Genomic DNA, 20,187 nt, shown 5'->3' on the forward strand with positions numbered 1-20,187 from the left:
CACACACACACACACACACACACACACACACACACACACACACACACACACACACACACACACACACACACACACACACACACCACAAGTCCCCAAATTATTTTAAAACAGCTAACAAGCAATAATTAAGGCCGATAAGCATGAGAGACATCTGATAAATCCTTAAATGAGAACTTCAAAGTGCTCCTGCTGTGACATGTGAGGGCTGGAAACAGATGGAGGAGTGAAGCAGGCTTAGCCTGTGGAATTGATTCAAATGAGGTTAATCCAAATCTGAAAGTTTCTTATAAAAAAAATGTTGGGGGGGAACCTTCTTTTGCATGTTATAACAATCAGTTCACTGAAGGGAAAAATGCATATGAGATGGAAGGTCATCAAGATAATATTCAGCCTCTGGATTATAATGAATAGCAGCCACAACATCCTTGATGAATTGAAACAAGAGTAAAATTCAATTTTCGCTTGGCCAGCTTTCTCTCCAAGTATCATGAGATGGAATACTTGAACCACAGGAAATCTAATGATAATAGTCCGTTGAAGAAAACAGAATTATTTCGTAAAAAAAAAAAAAAATACATATAAACATATATACTATTGTTTCCTTTGTGTTGCATTTATCAGATAATTACTCCATAAGTGTGCAGAAAATGTGCATAACCTTGAGTGATTCCAGTGAGGAGACAAAAGCCGAGGAGGCTATTTCATCTAAGTAAAAATAACGTTGTGTCACATAATAATCCACCTAGCCTGGAAGCTGGCAAGAAGACGGTCTAGTCTGAATAAGAGCTGCATAAAGAATTCAGTTGGAGCAGCAGTCGTGTCATCAGGGCATGACTACCCGGTTGGTCAGGGAATTTAAATGCCAGGTGGGGGTCAGTTGAAGCACTCGCTGAATAATGTGGCACAAATGCATACACATGAGTCTCGGGAAGAGGAACCACTGCTGTGGTCTGCTTGAGGAAGTACACTTTGGGAATGCAAACCAAGCAGATGGACCCTTCTCATTTGTGTGTACTGCCACTGGTGACCCGTTGGGAAATGTTTCCTTATTGAATCGAGGAGCATCAAACGCTTCATCGGAGCAGAGAAGGAAGTCTGGGTTACCCAATGTATCAGAGTCTATTTTTTTTCATAATGTGTAATGGGAACTGTGGAAATAATATAGACCAGAGGAAAAAGTGACAAAAACATAGCAAATCCAGTCGGAAAGGTCTTTGGGGGAAAATGAAATGACTCACATCCTTATCACTTTTAAACTCTGGATCATTGATATCTTCTGAAATTGTATCACTGATAAGGCTGAGTAATGAGGTCCAAAGAGCTTGCTGTCGCTAAAAGGCACCGTGACTCTTAGCAGGAACTGCACTTTATCAACTCTCCTCAGGAATGACTCATAGGATCAGGCCACTACTAATCAAAACACATTTAAAGAGTAGTCGGCTCAATTTCAATTTGCGCACCTTAAACCATAAGATTCCATTCTATATCATTTCTTAATTGACTGTCGGTTTAGAGGATGTTTTCTTCCTGATTTTCTTTTAAAAATGAAACCAAATTTACCTTAACACTTTCATAAAAAAAATTGGCATAAATCCTTGACCTATCATTGTAATCTTAAAATGTATTGCAATGTAAGGCTACCAGTGACCATTTGTTAAGGACAAAATCTACTGTTTGATGGTCATCGCAGCCATTTCATTACCAGAAGATGTCCTTGCTTTTTGTGTGACCTAAAAAAAGCACTCCCCTTTCTCTCTTACACAAATACACCCATGCGCCGCCCGGCCCCAGGGCTATCCGATATTAGACAGTGAGATGACATTGTGTTCTTGTGCGAGTGCAGTCAGCCGACATGTGCAGATGATGTGAAGTCAATAATGCATTATGAAAAAAAGGGGATTTATGACCTTGATGAGCCCCATAGAGCTTAATTAGGCCTTAAGGTTGATTTACATACAAGTGTACATGGAATTTGATGAGGCTGTATTTTCCTGCTGGTGCAGTGCATTATCATTTTGTCTGGCGGCAACACTTGATGCCTTGTATTTGTTCGAATTCTTTCGGATTAGAAGGGGAAAAAAAAACATAAAGCTTTCTTGGCTAGCAGTCTTTGCTGTTGTCCATGTTTTTTATTTTTGTAACGCAGTAAAATCATCAAGGACTAAGCTACAGGATCACATTTCTGTTCTGCGCAGTGATGGCATTTCCTGTACAGGCTTATGTGTCTACAAGTGCTGGTTGAGGATGAGGAATAGAGTTAATGTAAAAAGAGTCTCTGACAGGGTACATTTCTGCTTAAAGGAGCCCACTTTAACACCAAAAGGTTGGAAAAAATCTTGGTCTTTTTTCATGGCGTCTATTCAGAGAGAAATGACATGATATTTTTCAGAGTCATGTACCTATATCAAAGATGCTCCTGATAGCCCCCCTGCTGTTGCTATGGAAGTAGCGGAGATGTAAATGAACTGGAGTGAATTGCATGGTGGAGAATACAAATGAGGTTGGAATGCGTTCTCCTGCTGTTCTCCTGCTGCTCTCTTCTTCTCTTCTTCTTCTTCTTCTTCTTCTTCCAATATCTCTCACTATTAACTAGTATTCTACATATTTTCACATTACATAGTGTGATATGGGATCTGTGTTTTTATGGGTTTTTTTTTAATGGTTTATGATAATTTTTTCTATAAATTATTTCTTTAGGCAAAACAACCATCGCTTTGTGCTTTTTTTTTTTAAATCTTACACTGTGCACCATGCTGTTGGATGCATGAAATAAGAACGAGAAATATATATTTCTCCCCCCCGACAGAATAACTTTGAGTTCTCGCTGATCATCTCCGATATAAATATATGAGCTAATCTGTGGCACGTAAGTCATAGTTTCAACATCAGTTGTCAAAGAGTTTAATAATCTACAGATGTTATGCGCTGAATTACAGAGGAGAAAAAACCCTCTACATAACTGCTGTTAGCCATGCCAAAAAGATGACATCAGCTTTCAACAGACACAGAGGAAAAAACCCCCCAAAAAACATCGTCTTGAGTTAAAGTTTAGAAATTGAAAAGAACAATATCCATCAAACCAGTAGTGTGCTTCTTTTTCAGAAAGGCCACACAAAGTCATCAATCTACCTCATAGCCTGCTGTTTGCAGGATATATGCGGTATTTTCTTTCTTCTCCTCCTCTGTGTGGACCTGACTCCTTAAGAATACATGCTGTTGTAAAGGATATCTCTGGATTATAGAATCAGCACTGTTGGAAGAGTCTTGACTTAAAGGTCTCCTTTCCTTCACAGACTTCCTTTGCTTGTGCCATAGAGAGAAGGGGGGAAAAGATGGGGTGGCAGCTGGAATCAAGCTGCGTTTCCTGTGGCTCCAAGCTAATGCTATAGGCCACACTTTTCTTTCACCCCAAATCCACCCAGCAAGCGACCTTGTCTGCTCACGAGTGCAGAATAATGGCGGGCCAAGCAGAAATGCTAGCTCATTTACAAGCAGCTGTTTAGCTCTCATCAGAACAGCGAGGAAAATCAAAGGGCTGCGTTAAGGGTAGACGACAAGCGTCAGGAGCGTCCTCGTCACAATTCTCATTGGCTCTCCACAGAAGAATTATCTGGTTTCACATCAAAATAATCTGGAAACCTCTTTTGTGCTCTGGCCACAATGACGGCAGCGTGAGTGGCTGAATGGGCCTTTTGATCAGCCTCTGCTCTGCCCCTGGACTAACTCTGGAAGCGTGTTTAACTCAAGTTACGAAGGGTCATTTTAATATGAAAACCATTTCCTGGAGGCCAGAGAGTCCTGAGGAAAAGCAGAATAGTTCCTGTGTCATTAATGCTGCATAATCAGTGCCGGGCAATAGTGGAATACTTTTAAATAACTGAGAAATTCTTAAGTTTGTTGCCCTGATTATACGCACGACTGTTTCAGATGCTGCATTTTAGCTGTGTATAATCTAATCATTTTTTTTTTGTCTGTAGTGTGTTTGCCCCCTTTGGGTTTGATCATGGTAATGTCCAGTTTCATGGGACCACATGGGAGAAGGTCTCTACATGGCTGATGAAGATCTTAATGACTCCTCGTTTGTGTGAAATAGGAAGACATTTTGTTCATTGCCTCTGCTTCAGTGACACTCATATTCTACCAGATGGTCACTTTCCAATTGATTTGACTCATCTGCGGAGAAAGAAATGAATTAAAACATTATGGTACCGAAGAGACGGGACATAATGGGTCCACTTTAAGTACGGGAGTTTCTCGCAGTTCTCCAGCTGCAGACTCTGTATGGTCCTTATCTTATTGCAAAGGTTACACAAGGTAGTAAATGCCAGTCCGGGAAGCTTTACATAGAGGATTCCTCATTGGTGTAATAAAGTGCTATAACCCATGGAAATAGAGGCCCAGTGCACCAATCAATGTCAATTACTACCATGTGATAACAGCATGTACAATAAGCATGTGTCAAAAGGTTGAATGATCATGTGCTTCGGAGCAAACCAAGCAGCTGTTTTATTAGTGGACAAAACCAAAACTGGCTTTAATTCAAATTACAACATGTAGGTTTTTAAATCACGACAGTATTTTTCTTGAAATGTCATTTGAGTCTGTGGGTGGATAGAGGGAAAAAAATAGGGCCATGACTGCTTTTGTGCTTTTTCTTCAATTATGCAATGGTACTGATCATTGCTCAGCTCAATGTTTGCTACATAGCTGTAGTGGAATTCAAATGCTTTTCTAGTGGTGGTAGTGGTGGGAGGGATGGGTGACCAGAATGCCTGATTAGTGTCTGCATGAATATGATAAGGATCTGACCCGTAATGTCTGTGCTGCACCATGTTGCCATGGTCACAAGATTGAGTTTTACACATATTTGATTGGCTATGCCTTGATCCTTTGCTCCCTGGTGTTTAATTAGTGCATAGAATGTAAAACTCCTACTTTTAAGCCGTTCAATTGATAAGCACCTCTCTTTTCCAGCCCTTGTCATTGGATGCACTATCACAGAGTGAAAGTACATCAAAGCTTGTAAAATAACATCTCATATTTCGAGCAGTTATCTGAAGTGTGTGCTACCTGTGAAGAGGAGGCAGCTGAGTTTCCCTTTGAATCCAAGAGTGTCTGGATGACATCCTAAGAGTAAAAACTCCTCTCAGTGTCAGTCATGGGGTTCGGTTTTTGCACCAGTTGTGTGCACTACGTGTGGCGCCATTTTGTTTGCTCGGCAGCCTTTACCCAATTGTCGAAAAGTAAAAAAAATAAATAAAAAAAAGGCCCCTGAAACGCAATATAGCAACAAGTGCTCCAATAAACTATTCAAATCCTTATAGTTGTGACTTGAGAAGACTTATCAGAAAAGAATGCAAAGGAGAAAGGAAAGCAAACACCCACCACAGATTGATATTCTTGATATGGTTTACTGTTACCATATGGAAAGTAAATAATGTTCAGATCACGCATTCCCTGACTCGTTATGCTAATGACCCCATGAGAAAAACAATGATTACTTTTCTTGCTCATGTGAATAATTAATACATTTATTTAAGTGAGATGGCAAGCGTTGGACTTTTCTTACGCTAAATTCACTGTGATCACATTATTCTGTTGTAATTACAATGCATTGTCGCGCCAGAACATGATCGATGGTGTTTTTGGTGTCTTCATAATACCCTCGTGAAAAGAGGATTTATTTGAAGTAGTCACATACACCCTCCATTATACTGTACAGTTTAAAATAACTTATTTAAAACAATTATAGCAGGAGTAGATTTTGATTTGAAGTAGTTAAAATATTTCTTCTTGATCCTCTTTAAACCAATGGATACCTCTGGAGACGAATATTATAGTTGAAGATATATTTTCCTAGATCACAGCATGGAGAAGATATTTGCTGAGGAATCTTCAAAAATGTATTTGAATAATTAACCAAAATGTTAGAGAAGACATCCAAGCATTGCTGATTTAATTGTAGACATTGTCGACACATTGTAGTCTTGCCTTTTATTGTTCGCTGGGCTGGGTGTCCCTGTATAGATTTGTCTGTGTCACTCATCTCCCCATGTACCGAAAATACCATCCGACACCAGAGTGAAAAGTAGTTCAGCCTCGGGCCTAATCAATGGAGAGAGGCTTTTGGAGGTTGTTTACGAGCATGCTTTCGGTCCATGATGCACAAACCCAGCTGGCAAATAAAGTATGCTTTAGAGGACAGCAATTTTGTTTTATGTCCAGAGATTTGAACACGAAAATGTAGCCTTATTGCAGGGCCTGTTATCAGCATGGTTGAAAAGTTCCTTAGTGCATTTCAGTAGGAGTCCTACAGTATTCTTGAGCACACATTTACCTCCTCATTGCTCCAGTCCGTGTTTTTCTCCTTAAGCAGAGAGTCTGCTCATGTCTAAATCATAAAACCAGAAGCTGAGACTGTAGAGGCTCTGCAGATTTAAGTGTTCTAACAGTGTTCCTGGGACACAAGCGCATCAGTGGTTTTGGCTGCGGATTTGGAGATCAAACTCCGAGATCTTGCACATGGCCAAAGAACCAGTTCACTTCCATCCACAAAATAGGCCAGAGGCATGTAATGCATCCCACCCAGCCATATGTAACTGCTGCCCAATTGATCCATGTGAAGTCTATTTGACCTCTGAAGTAAGACGAACTACATTTCAGTGTAATATATATATATATATATATATATATATATATATATATATACACACACACATTACAGTCATTTAGCAGACGCTTTTTATCCAAATATATATATACACACACACACACGCACACATCTCCATTATAAACTAATGTCTTGAGTATAGACATTGTAATGTGGCATTGACTGGTGTTTTACATTGGTTCTTATAGTTGCTACACATTGTATTGCTGACTTTTGATGGAGCTGTGCTGAAGTGCATTGACATAACCTCAAGATTGGCTGTCAGGTCCGGTTCCTAACATGCAGTGTTTTCATTTTTTCCCACTTGGGCTTTTTTTTTCTCCTTAAGCCAACCTCTCTGATAAATTGTTTATCACCTTAAGCGTTTATTTTTGACTCCAGAGAGAAAAGGGGCAGCAGAAATGAAATATGGCTGAAACCTATCATATCTGAAAGCCTTTACTTTTCCATGCCTATTGGTCACATGAGAAAGTTTGCTGTCAAAAAGAGCAAGTAGAGGAGAAAAGATCCTTCCCCGATGATTGTATGCTCCCATACAAATAAAGTCTTACAGAGGTTAGATAGGCAAGCTGCCCTCCTCCATACAGATATATCCTTTGTTTACCCGGGGAAAGAGAAGGACTATCACCTGATTGGTGCACAAACGGACGATCAGACAATACAAACTGACATTTATCTTCCTTTGTGAAATACCACAGTAGTAGTTCCTGGAAAGAGACACAATAAAGAATGCTAATCTCCTGTCATTATAGCATTGCATTTAATCAGACTAAGATAATTATATTGGTAGCTAATTGATGAAGCATCCAATAGGGTAAAATGAACCAGGTTAATTTAGCAGAGCTGAAGTCTGTGGCTTTAAGAAGACCGTTGCCACACAAAGAATCTCTCGCAAGATGACTCATGAAAGGAAGAAGCGCTTTGTAATTATAAACAACTGCATATATGGATCGGTCCCACGTTTCCAGGTGCCAAAGAAATAAGTGCATGAAAAGTAGTAACAGCTCTTTTTTCTTCTTTGTCTTCTACTTCTTTATCCTGTGACTGTGAACTAAACCTCATTAGGGAGATAGAGGCTTTGGAAGCACTAACAACACAGTCATCAACCAAGTTGCAGGTAGCGACACCATTATTTAAAAAGGCTCAAAGAGGGGACGTAGTCTACACGGCACAGAAGGAGGCTGTAGTTATTATTCAGTGCTGCCAGTGGTTTGTCAGAGTCCACGGAGGGGCAGCTGGCAATCTGTTTAAGCTCTGTACCGCTCTCCTCGATTACTTGACATGTCACAGCCCTATAAAAGCCGCTCCGACCAAATATATCCCATGTTTGGATTGCTATAGTTTATGTATAGTTCACTTTTAGTTTCAGTACGACCTTTGTTTTTTTGGGGTTTTTTTTCTCAACCAGAAAGCCACAATAATGATTTATGTACCGTGTCCAACCCCCACACCCTCACTGACACACACACACACACACACACACACACACACACACACACACACACACACACACACACACACACACACACACACACACACGAAAACCTTTTTTTCCACCAGTGTGTCGATAGCCCGCCCTTCGATTGTCAGCACTGCAAAGTGGATTCAATTACACTCATGTTGTACAAATCCTTGTACTTTTTTTTGTTTTGATTTTAGGTAGAAAAAAAAGAGCTTTGCAAGTAAACCACAAGTCTCCAGTGGTTGACTGTGTGATGGCTGTGTGTTCCCGTACTCAAATGAAACACAGGACAGCAGGATGAAAAATAAAAAATGTGTTTTTTTTGTATCATTAGTGTTGTCTAAGTATGCTAACTGTACATAGACAGTCGTAAGGGGTTACAATGCTCCAGACATTTTAGCCGACAAACTAGACTTTAATGACAATTATCGATTTTCTCCGGGACCAGTCAGGCATGGGGATGACATACTAACACCATTAGCTCACTGGTGCGGTTGAGATCTGAAATGTTCACTCAATATTCTGATGTATGTCAGGCTAGTAGTCCAACCCAAGGTTCACTATCCACATATCGGCGTGATTCATCTTGCTAAACAGTTGCAGCCTTTTGAATAAAAAGGAATGGAACATGCACAACATGCTGCTTTTATGTATATCCAGCTCTGATATCCCGTGTCTTCTGCCTTTCATGCCGTCTTCGTCTGTGTCAGCTCAACTACACATCTCCTTTCGATTTGTACTGATAGAGCTTTTCTGCTTTCCCCTCTCTTCTCCCTCAGGGTTTAGTCGAGCCGCCCTGCCATTTGGCTTAGTGCGGAGAGAGCTGTCTTGTGAGGGTTACCCCATCGATCTGCGGTGTCCCGGAAGTGATGTCATAATGATCGAAAGTGCCAACTATGGCCGAACAGATGACAAGATCTGTGACGCCGACCCTTTCCAGATGGAGAACGTCAACTGCTATCTTCCAGATGCCTACAAGATCATGTCACAAAGGTAAAACTGCAAACACATCTGTGCCGTCTAAAACACAATATCACAAAGTGAGGTGTCTGCCAAAGTTACAAAGCCCTTAGAAAATAATTGACATGGCTCAACAGTAACGGTTTCCTAGTTGCCCTGAGCAACCAGACTTGGACCACTGTCAACCATTTCATTTTGTCTGGTTGTCCCTGTTGGCATCCATTTTTCCAGTGCTTAAAAAAAAAAAATCCTCTGCATCCCTTGCCTTTGGAGTAAAATCTTCCTCCATGGATAAAAACACGGCTGCCGTCGGATCGATTTACTCCATTGAAAATAGCAAAAGTGAATGTAAGTGTGGAGTTAAAAAAAAAAAAAGAAATGGAAAAAGGCAACAGTAGCCTGTCAGCATGAATAAACGACAAGGCATTAATGTTAGCGTCTACTAAGACAGCTGAACCTGAACAAAAGAGAATTAGAAACTTGGGAGGTGAAGCAGGGCTGATAAATAGAAGAGAACAGATAAAAAAAGTCAGGAAACCACAGCTATAGAGTCACAATAGACACCAAATTCACATTTCAAAAATATGAACATAACAAATTAACCTTTCAACAACATTCACAAAAACAAAGTCTTTCCTGATTCGACATGACTGACAAATGGCCGATCTGATCCGGCTTGCAGGAGGTAATTATTCTGTCTATTGTAAATTACTCTGTTGAATACATTACCTTGCAAATGTGCTTTTAAGATTAAGTATGCTAACATCAGTCTATCACTGTTAGCTTTGCTTTGCCTTATTAGTGAAGCTGAGCCACTTTCTCTTAGCAAAATCCATTTAGTGTGTGTGTGTGTGTGTGTGTGTGTGTGTGTGTGTGTGTGTGTGTGTGTGTGTGTGTGTGTGTGTGTGTGTGTGTGTGTGTGTGTGTGTGTGTGTGTGTGTGTGTGTGTGTGTGTGTGAGATAAAAAGTTTACTTATTGCAGTGATGTTGAAAGAACAGTTTAGTCCAAAACGTGCTTTATTAGGATATTATCTTTTGTGGTGAAAAATAACTAATTTACTCAAATAATGTTGGTAGGGTACAATTGTACTCTACTGCAATTCAGTAACAAGTATTCTACTTTTTCTACACTACATTATTTAACAGCAATGGTAGATTTTACATACAAAGTATATGATCGGCACAAGATTAAACTAGACAGCAGTGTATACATTTGTAAAAACGTGCTTCACCCTGACCAACTACAACATTAAAACACTGCTTACATGGTGATCCATAAATCATAATATCTAATGATAAAAAAACAACAATATTTAAACAAAGAAATCGGCATAAAGACTACTTTTATATTTGATACTTAAAGTTCATTATGTGGATAAAACTTCTGTACCTTGACTCGACTTAATTGTTAACAATTGATACTTTTAATTGAGTACCTTTATAGTGTTGTATTGCTACTTTTACTCAAGTAAATGATCTGAGTACTTCTTTCACCCCTGGCATTTCTTTAACTTCATCAAACTGCTCTTCTATATTTGCTCTTTGGTAAATCCTGTTGGTCAGATTAAGGGCAGGCCCTTGACAGGCCCGACTTTACAGATTGATCACTGACCACAGGGATGTCCCACATTTTAAAGCCAGTGTCTCTGTAGCTATCACTCATGTGCAAAGAAGGATGATTTATTTCTGGAAAACATACCCACGAAGCAACTCAGCAGGGTTCCAGTGGTAACACTGTATACATGAGACCAGTTGTCACATAGGGATGCCATCTGAGCCAAAGTGCAGGGGATGGAATGACATATGAGTGTCACAGAGAGAGAAATTGGACGGTATGAGACCGTCAGCAACTCTGGCAAGTCGCCTTGGGAAATAAAAAAAATATGAAATAAAACAGTGGAGCCCTTGTATTCAGGGGGTTTATTGTCAAGCCCTATATGATGAAGTCAGATAGCTGACTCACGTTGTCTGTCTTGAAAAAGCTGCAGCCTGCCTGCTCCCCGCTTGTGGCCCTGTGTATTGCGCTGCCCTCAGCCTCGCTCGTACAGAAACAGTCCACTGAAGCACAAATACTGACCCAGCAGGAGCCACCTGACAACGAATCCCAAACAGTCTCGTAGAAAGGCTCTGAAGAGGCTCTTTCCTCATATGCACATCCTTATGTTGCCAGAGGACGTAGTTAAGATGTTATTTTAAATGTGTTTTTAGCATTTCAATATCACTGCTGTGCTATTGTACTCGGAGCATACGGAGAAATGTGTGTGTTCAAAAGTAAGTTTCGTGTGATACAAACGTTCTCTGTCAGGTGCGTGGGTTCAAAAATCACACAAAAAGAACCTCAGAATAGTTCACATCCGATTCCACAGAAAGAAATCCAAAAGACATCAACTGCTGTAAAAAAAAAAGTGAGGGGCAGATATTTACATAAAGTGGCATACATAGATAATTTCTTTGTCAGTGTGACTGTCTTGTGAGATATATCACCATGAAAAGTGTGAGAGCAGATGTATGTTATTTACGTGGAATGAAGCCAGTTTAATTCCTATGTCGGTCTTCATCATAAAAGCAGTGTTTGCGTAATCAGTGCAGAAACTTAAAGCAGACTACTGTCATGAAAATAGAAATAAGGACAGCTTGAGAAATGCCCGAGATTGCATATGGGACTAATTAGTCTCTTGTCCATTTATTTACAGGAATGGACTAAAATAAGAAGCAAATGTAGTGCCTCTGCTGCCAAAAATAATTATCCTCAAACAAGAAATGTGGTGATTTTTTTATTTATTTTTTAGTCTGCCTATTTGGAATGCAATGTTTGTTTCAAGGTCTGAGCCCTTCACTTCTCCGCGAGTCAGGACTCTGGTCTGCTCTCTGACCCCTGCTGAGGCTAAACCCAGCTGAAATGTTCCATATGTGGGGCAACCCACTGCACACACACTGTGTATGTAAAAAAAAAGAAAAAAAAAGTATTTCCAACTGTACAGTCTCCATCAAGGAATGATTGAAGAGCCAAATTTATTTGTTCCCATAATTACCCTGGCCTACAAATTTAAGTGTGTGGGAAAAATCACATTAGCACTTGTGTGGAAAACAGTGTTCACTTTTAAACATCCGAAATTAATGTGGTCCTGAAGTGTGGAGAATTGGATTGAGGCATCACTGAGTTTGATAGATCCTGTTGGCACTCCAAGTTGTTTTTATATCTGCCTGGCATATTATATTCATGAGCACAATGATTTTATGAAAATAGCCCTAGGACGGTTGTGGCTCAATTAGAACATTCAGCTGCAAGCAATTAGTCGACTCAAGTGGGTGATAATCTGTGCAGGAATTTTTCACGTGGACACCTCCCCAGCAGATGTGAAACTGCATGGCAGTACAGTTTAAAATAATTAATTCATTGATAATAATATTCAGCGAGGTGATTTTTTATGTTCTCCTTTTCAGGATTTTTAGTTCTTAATAATTACATTTCCTCATCTGCACTGATGATAATGATAATGATCACAGCCACAACACATTCTTGCCACACATCTTCTAGATTAAAACTGTAATTTAAATGTATTGTTTTGTAATACATTTTAGGTGTCCATCTGGCGCTTACTTACCATTTAAATCTAGTAGCTTGAGGAGCAGTGGAGATGACAATGACGCATCTCGACTAATCATTGTCACAAAAAGAACATATTAAGATATACAGTATGAATAAGTGGCTTACATCCATTGATTTCTCCTTGACTAATGAGCTTCATCTGAAGTATTCGATAACAAGGTCATTGATTACAGTAACATAACATGGCTGGGTCCTGCTGTGCCTGTGGATCATGGGTTTTCCAAGGAGCATATCATTGACAAGAATGATCAAAGCTGATAGCTCTGTAACAGACGATGTGAAATTAATTTGTGGGATTAGAGGACGGCTAGTTAGTTCATTATTATCATTAAAATGATCATTACCATTCACCATTGGGAATTTGAAAGTTTGTATCTTCTAATGATATCCTCAGCTTGAATGTGACATATTTTCACAAACATTATTACGTTAATAGGGTTGTTAACAACTGACTTGTGATGTTGAAGTGACCCAGTGATATTAGTATGCAATTGTCAATAAATGTGAGGCAGTTCTGGAGAGTAAGTGATGCTTCTTACGCTATTTATATCGGTGACACGACTGCTAGCGAGGCTCTCCGAGGAGCTCCATTGCTGCCGCCTGACAGCACACTGCCTTGTTCTCTCTCTCTGTTAGTGTTTATTTAGAGCGCGGCAGATTAAGATTTCATAAGGATCCAGATTAAGCTCAGGCTGTACACAAGTTCATGAACCATGAAGCTGCTCTCTGTGATTATGTGTTAAATTTAAAAGTGTTTTAACTGTCATCAGTGGTCCTTATTAGCTTAACTGTTTATACCAACAAATAACATTTATGGAATAAAATAATACAAATTTAAACTTTTTTGGTGCATATTAAATAGTGGTGAATGGATTTTGGTAGGCTACTGACACACATGTTATATCATGTTATATTATTGACTAAGACAAAATGGTTGGGCAATACGAGAGTATATACTGTCAACAGTTAAACCAATTTTTTAACCACACCATTTTTTTTTACCTTCTGGATGTTTTAGACCAATGTGGGTAAAGGCAATATGCAGGACTAATTTATGATCAAATAAGATTTGTATTTAATTTTTTTGCGTCAATGTGATAATGAGCCTAGATTTGTATTTGCCCATAACAAACAAGTCTGTCTAGTTAATTTATCATTAAAGGCATTTGAGTTTCCAGAAAATGTACTAAATCATAAACAATATTGCAATATAAAACTACATGTACTATGACATTTTTTGGGCATAAGGCCCACCCATATTTGACAATATTAATAGTGTTAATAATGTCTGTGAGTTGCGAGATTGTTTTTCCCCCACATATGTTTTAAATGAAACTCTTCAAAAACTAACAATCTGTAAATATTAATATGTCATGGTACATACAGTTTGATGAATATTACATCTTAAATCACTATAAAATGTTCCCTTCAGCATTGCATTCTGCTTTTGTTTACAAAAGCCACATATGGTGTATAAATGTATTAAGCCCCCCCCCCTTCAAAGTTGCCATGTTTTACTGTTTAAAATTATGAAATAAAGTAGATGTAAAAAAAATAAATAAAAAAATACTCTTTCATATCAAAGTGAAAACATATTACAAAGTGTTCCTTTAGCAGCCACTGCTGTCTCATGTCTCTATCAGTTTTGCACATCTGTACACTGCCTTCTTCCACATTCTTCTTCATTAAACTGCTCAAGCTCTGCCGGGTTGCAGGTCCAGTCACAAGTTCTTGATCTGGACTGTGACTCGGCCACTCCAGAACATCAATGTTGTTTTTAAGCCTGTGTTCCTGTGTAGCTTTGGCTTCATGCGTGGGTGGGCTGAAATTGCAGTCTGCCGTCTTATAAAGGTCACATTTAGACCTGCAGAATGTCACAATAGTTTTTACATTGACTTTAGTGGCATGGCAATATACCTCGGCTGGTTTAAAAATCAATAGGTAAGATGGACGGATGAGAGTCAGACAGACTTCCTCCGGAGTCTGTAGGAGCCTGGAATCCCCCCGTTGAGCACCATTGGGAGCTCCAGTAAATATAGCATAAACACACGCATATGACAGTAATTACAAGTTTTTGGGATGTCTCACCCAGATATTGGGTCAGACCTCAAGTTGAAAGCAGGATGCTAATGGTTAATTTCTAACGACCTATTTCCTGAAACATTATTGGGCCACCCCCTTAGAAAATCGTCTAAATATACTGATATTGGAGGTGATTATACATCTAGCGGTTCTGCTTGTGTGTCTGTTTTGTGTACTGGTTGCAACAGATTGTTTCTTTCGCTGCCACTTTGTGGCCCTGGAAATGATTTAATTTTTCAACGGCCTGTCTGCTATAAACAGGCTTGCCTTTTGAGAGAGATGTCTGCCTTGATAATTGTGCCATGAACCTCATCAGCATTTCAGATGAAATGGAGCTAGACGGGTCACTTTGAGTTTAAGAGACGCTAATTTGATTGAAATTCAAACTGGGAGCACCAGGAAGTGGATTGTGCCTTTTTCTGTAATGTGCTCCCCTCACTCATGTCGCTTTTCTCCTCCAGTTACACAGACGTTGTTTTCACTGATGATGCTGTTTTTTATATTCTGAATTACAAATGGCTGCTTAAGCTTCCTGAGCGCTGGAGAGTTGAGGGATAGAAAATTGAGAAGTGGGGGCAGAACATTCGATGATTTGGAAATTTAGAAGCATCTTGTCTTTAGTCTGAACGAGCCTTGTCACATGAGCAGCACATGACGTGTCACATCGTGAGAGACCTCCAAGACTGTCCGTAGTGGTTCAATATAAAAAGCAGTGCATTGAAAGGCATAAAGACAAGACCATTCAAAATGATTTTTTCGCAACAATATTAATATGTGTGATCAAGCTCGGTAAACTTGGCAGGCTTAGTCCTTTGCCTACAAAAAACATTGATCAGAGAGTTTTAAAAATGAAATGGTTGCATGTTCATGTTTGTCAATTGTAAACATGATTTGTATTAAGCATTTTACTGACTTTTCTGGTGGGCAAACTATGTAAAGCTGACAGTGTTCCTACATTTACCTCAAACATGTCTTTGGCATTTCTGCATTTCATATTTTTTTGTGCTGAGCTAATATATATATATTGTTAAAATTGCATATGAGTAAATTTGTAAATTAAATATACTTTAAACTTCAATTTATACAGGTTTGAGTTGAACGTCTAAGCAAAGCCGAGTTGCAAGCTTTTGCTGATTTACTGAAAACCTCAGCATTGATTGAAATGACATTGTTTCTGTTCTTGGAGATGGATTAGTGGAAAAAAGATCTAGATTACAGTCTTTAATGTGTTTGTGGTATGGTTTGTTAGTGGAAATAGAGTTTGTAGAATTTATTTTTATTTTCAAGTGAGTGTATTATTCTTTTAGCACATTATATCCATGTCCAATTATCCCTCTGACGTGCTTTATGATGGCAGTGGAAAAGGTTCAAATGCATGTGGATACACGGTATCAGGAGTGCTATCAGTTACACCTTGTTGGCATCTTATCGCACCCTTTCCCACTGTCAGCAGGGAGTGCTCATTTTTAAAGGAGATTTGCATCAAATCCAAGCAGCATCTTTCTGTGACACTCTAATTGTACTGATGTCTGCCTCTCCCAAAAGGTCATAGATGTGATGGGATTACATTTGGAATACTTCAGTGTGATTAACAGGCTGGTCGGGGAAATGGAGGCAATCAAAGCAGAAAGTAGCTCCATTCTGCTCTCATTTTAGTTTCACTTCAAGAATAAATGATATCACAACTGTTTTTGACGCTGAACATTTTGATGTTTGTTTTTAAATGAATATATTATAAAGCAATTGATCGGTAGATACAGCTTCAGGATTTTAGCCAATGTGGAAATTAAACCTTAAGTCATATTCAGGGTGTGGAGCTCTGTAAACCAAACCTCATACTGGACAAGCCTTTGTTAAATCATGCCACATCTGCATTAGACAATGTTTTACCAATTTTTTCCAAATTTAAAAAAATAAGGCATTGTGCATTTCTTGATGGAAGCTAATACAGAAATATTACCAAACAACTAGGGAATGTCAATGCTAAAATGGTAACTTTCCTTACTTTACCTTACTTAATATGGATCTCCTTTTCCAAATGGATAATCATTATTTCTCTTGCATTACAAGATGAAATCAATACTCTCTACACTTTTTCTTTAGTAAGATACTGTTGAACAGTCGAGGTATTTATTGAAATAGAACGATTAACTCTGGAGGAAAGATGAGAAAATCTTTCTTTGACTTAATATTCATTATGTACATGATTAATTACTATATAGCCTCAGACTATCAAAAGATAGTCAGAGATATCATATTTTACATGTATTTAATTAGTGTGCACTTTGAGACCTGTGCCCTGGCAGGCCCATGTGCCGAACTTTTTATGGGAGGAATTTCAATTACATGCTCTCTCTAAAATTGAGGCCTAGGACTGTGCATAGGAGGAGTCATTAGGGCTTTTCCAATTGGTCTCAGGAGATGCTCAAGGTTTCACAGATGAGAGGGAATCAGAGTTACACAATCGCATAGAACAGGGCGCTTCTGCTCCACAGCTCTAAAATTAGGGCAATATATCAGAAAGAACTATCAACACTTATGTCAACATTGTTTCTAAAGAAATATGAGGTGTTTTTTCCCCCAGTGCTTATGTCCTCTTCTTTAATACATCTGCCTGAGAAACAATGGCAGGCCTATGTCTCATTAGTGTCATGAAATGTATTTTTGACATCATTCTGTTTCATATGCCTAATATAAACCAGGCAGTCATTTCCCAGTCTCATTGGAATCTGTTAGATAAAGCACTGTAATTTATATTGCTCCTGCATGATATGTTTATGTATGAGCAAGGGGACAGAATCATCAAAGTGACCATATAATATATGGAAAGTGCTGCAGTCATGAAATATTACCCACAAAAACAAGGGGCGTATTATGGGCCCAGCATGAGGTGCATGTTTTAATTCAAAAACAGTAATTCATGGAATTAATTTCCATAAAAACAAATACAATATGCTGATATTTTCATCTGTTATCACACGTGAGGGTCATTAATAAAGTGGAATGCCCCTCGAGACCATCAGTAAACACAGATGCGCACACGCAGATATTGACACAAATTGTGTCATTATGGCTCTGTGAAAATTAATTTTTATGAAATTAAAAAAATGTCTCTATTAAATGTATTTCAAAAAATGCATGAACTATTTTATTGGCATACATGCTGATTGGGGTAAAAAAAAAAAAAAACAGAAAGTAGGAGATAAATTGCTTTTGTGCTTTTAAAAAAGGACACAAAAGTAATGGCTAATTTAGTTTTTTTTGCCGTTATTGTGATTTAGTGGGTTTTTATTTGAACACAGGAGCAGTTTGTTTAAGTTGCTGAGTAATTTTTTTTTTTTTTTTGGTGTCATAAACCATAATGCACTGCATGCCTTCATGGCATGCAGCTAAAATGTGGTTGTTTGAAATCTAAAAAGCTAAACAATTTCAACCCCTCGCTGCGTCTGTACAATGCTATACATCACAACAGTAAGCTACTCTCCACTGCGCTACCTAATATTATATTAATAACATTTGGACACAGAGCGGTGATTACCTCAGCGGCCCAACGCAAAGGCAAAACCCAAAGCACAATTCAATGCAACCAGTAATACATTTTCCAATGATCTGCTGTAAATGGGCTCACTGGTCTGTGATAAGAAGAAACAAATATTATCTCTGGTCCCTGCTAAATCAGCAGAAGAGAGTTATTGATCTGTCTCCTCACGTTGCCAATAGAATTTTTGGTCCCCTTGGTAGCAAAGTGGGCTTGCTGGGAGTATAGATGTCATTATCATGATTTCAGTACAGCAAAAGGGCGGTCACCTGCAATTCCCCGGGCTTCAGAGCACACCACAAGCTCAATTAGAATGTCTGCTCTCCAGATGTTAAAGGCAGTGACCGAAATTAACTTTTGACACTGCTACGCATGGCTGGGGAAATGTAAAAAATAAAATGTATATCTCTGATAGCCAATAAAACCTTAGGTCATCAATGTCGTTTATAATAATTATATATAAATTGTCCCTCTTAAAAGTGAAAAAAAAACATTTGCAAAACACACAGCTCATTCTGGTTATCTAACTTTTTTCTGCTCTTCCGGATTGAGGCTGCAGTAAAAAATCATTAATGTGATCTTGATGGCATTTTGAGTGCAAATTCAAGAGCCTCATCTCGCTGCTCAGCATGTGTAGACCCATTCAGTAAAGGAGCAAGCTCAAATCAATAAGAAAGGACATTTGAGTGAAACACAGACTTTGTTTATTATGTGAAAATGCTTCCCACCAAACACCGATGTGGGGGGTCAAATCCCCAAATCACATGAGGTCCCTTTGAAATTGTAGTGTGAATAAGTCATCATCTCTTTTCCACCAACATTTGTTTCATTGATTTGTGCAGTTTGTGTTCATTTAATTTCTATATTTAGTTTTATTCAAAGACACAAACACACACACACACACACACACACACACACACACACACACACACACACACACACACACACACACACACACACACACACACACACACACACACACACACACATCTGCAGTAGCCAGTTCTGATTCAATTTGATCACAACTTGCAGGGACAATGTTAATGTTGAACAGATGGAGCAGAAAACTGGGTGTAACTGCAAGATTCATTCCGAAAACCAGGAATGTAATAATATTTTGGCCAGTTATTGACTAGTTATGTAATATTGCATTATTGCAAAGGGTGAAAAATGACTTTTTTTGTATTTTTTTCATTGGCCAACGCACATTCAGACATATTATCCAAGCTCTTGAAAAAGACACACGCAATAGCACAGCGCACAAAGGACCTCTTTTACACCAAACACATAGCGAAGAAAACCCAACACAAGCACTGAGTGAAAAGCAATGGAGTTGGTGGTAACTGAAGTATTTATTCGTTGGGCAAAGAGCACATGTTTAATTCCCTTTACTATTTACTGTGTTTGAAAACACTAGTGTGGATGAATGTCGGTTGTTTTTGCTGAATTTGTTCCCGTTTGTTCGTTTCCAGATGCAACAATCGGACCCAGTGCATTGTGATCACAGGTTCAGATGTCTTCCCTGACCCCTGCCCAGGGACCTACAAGTACCTGGAGGTCCAGTATGAGTGTGTGCCCTACAGTAAGTTTGACCCTTCTGTCATGTATTGAAAACCCTCCCTCCTCCATCCCCCCCCCCAACACTCCCACCCTCTCTCTCTCTCTCTCTCTCTCTCTCTCTCTCTCTCTCTCTCTCTCTCTCTCTCTCTCCCTCTCCTGTATCATATCATATCCTGTCTCATTTCTTCCTCCTGCCTTGTCCAGACAGTCTGCTATCTTTCTGTGCAACACCTTCTAGCACCATTTTCCTCTGTCTCTTCTTCCATCTGTGTCACTCCATGAACCTTTCATGAAATATGACCTGT

At 39.0% G+C, this 20,187-nt stretch overlaps 1 protein-coding gene across 16 annotated transcripts in view; it reads left to right on the forward strand.

Annotated features, from left to right (window-relative positions):
* Positions 1-20,187, forward strand: part of adgrl2a (adhesion G protein-coupled receptor L2a) — a 93,140-nt gene that overhangs the window by 30,484 nt on the left and 42,469 nt on the right. For all 16 annotated transcript variants that reach the window (XM_054603385.1, XM_054603386.1, XM_054603389.1 and 13 more), the window contains exons 3-4: positions 8,912-9,125; positions 19,795-19,904. In XM_054603385.1, the coding sequence (XP_054459360.1) occupies positions 8,912-9,125; positions 19,795-19,904 (324 nt within the window). The remainder of the gene's footprint in view (positions 1-8,911; positions 9,126-19,794; positions 19,905-20,187) is intronic.

Source organism: Anoplopoma fimbria, chromosome 8 (genome assembly GCF_027596085.1).
Source record: "Anoplopoma fimbria isolate UVic2021 breed Golden Eagle Sablefish chromosome 8, Afim_UVic_2022, whole genome shotgun sequence".
In the NCBI taxonomy this organism is placed as follows: Eukaryota; Metazoa; Chordata; class Actinopteri; order Perciformes; family Anoplopomatidae; genus Anoplopoma; species Anoplopoma fimbria.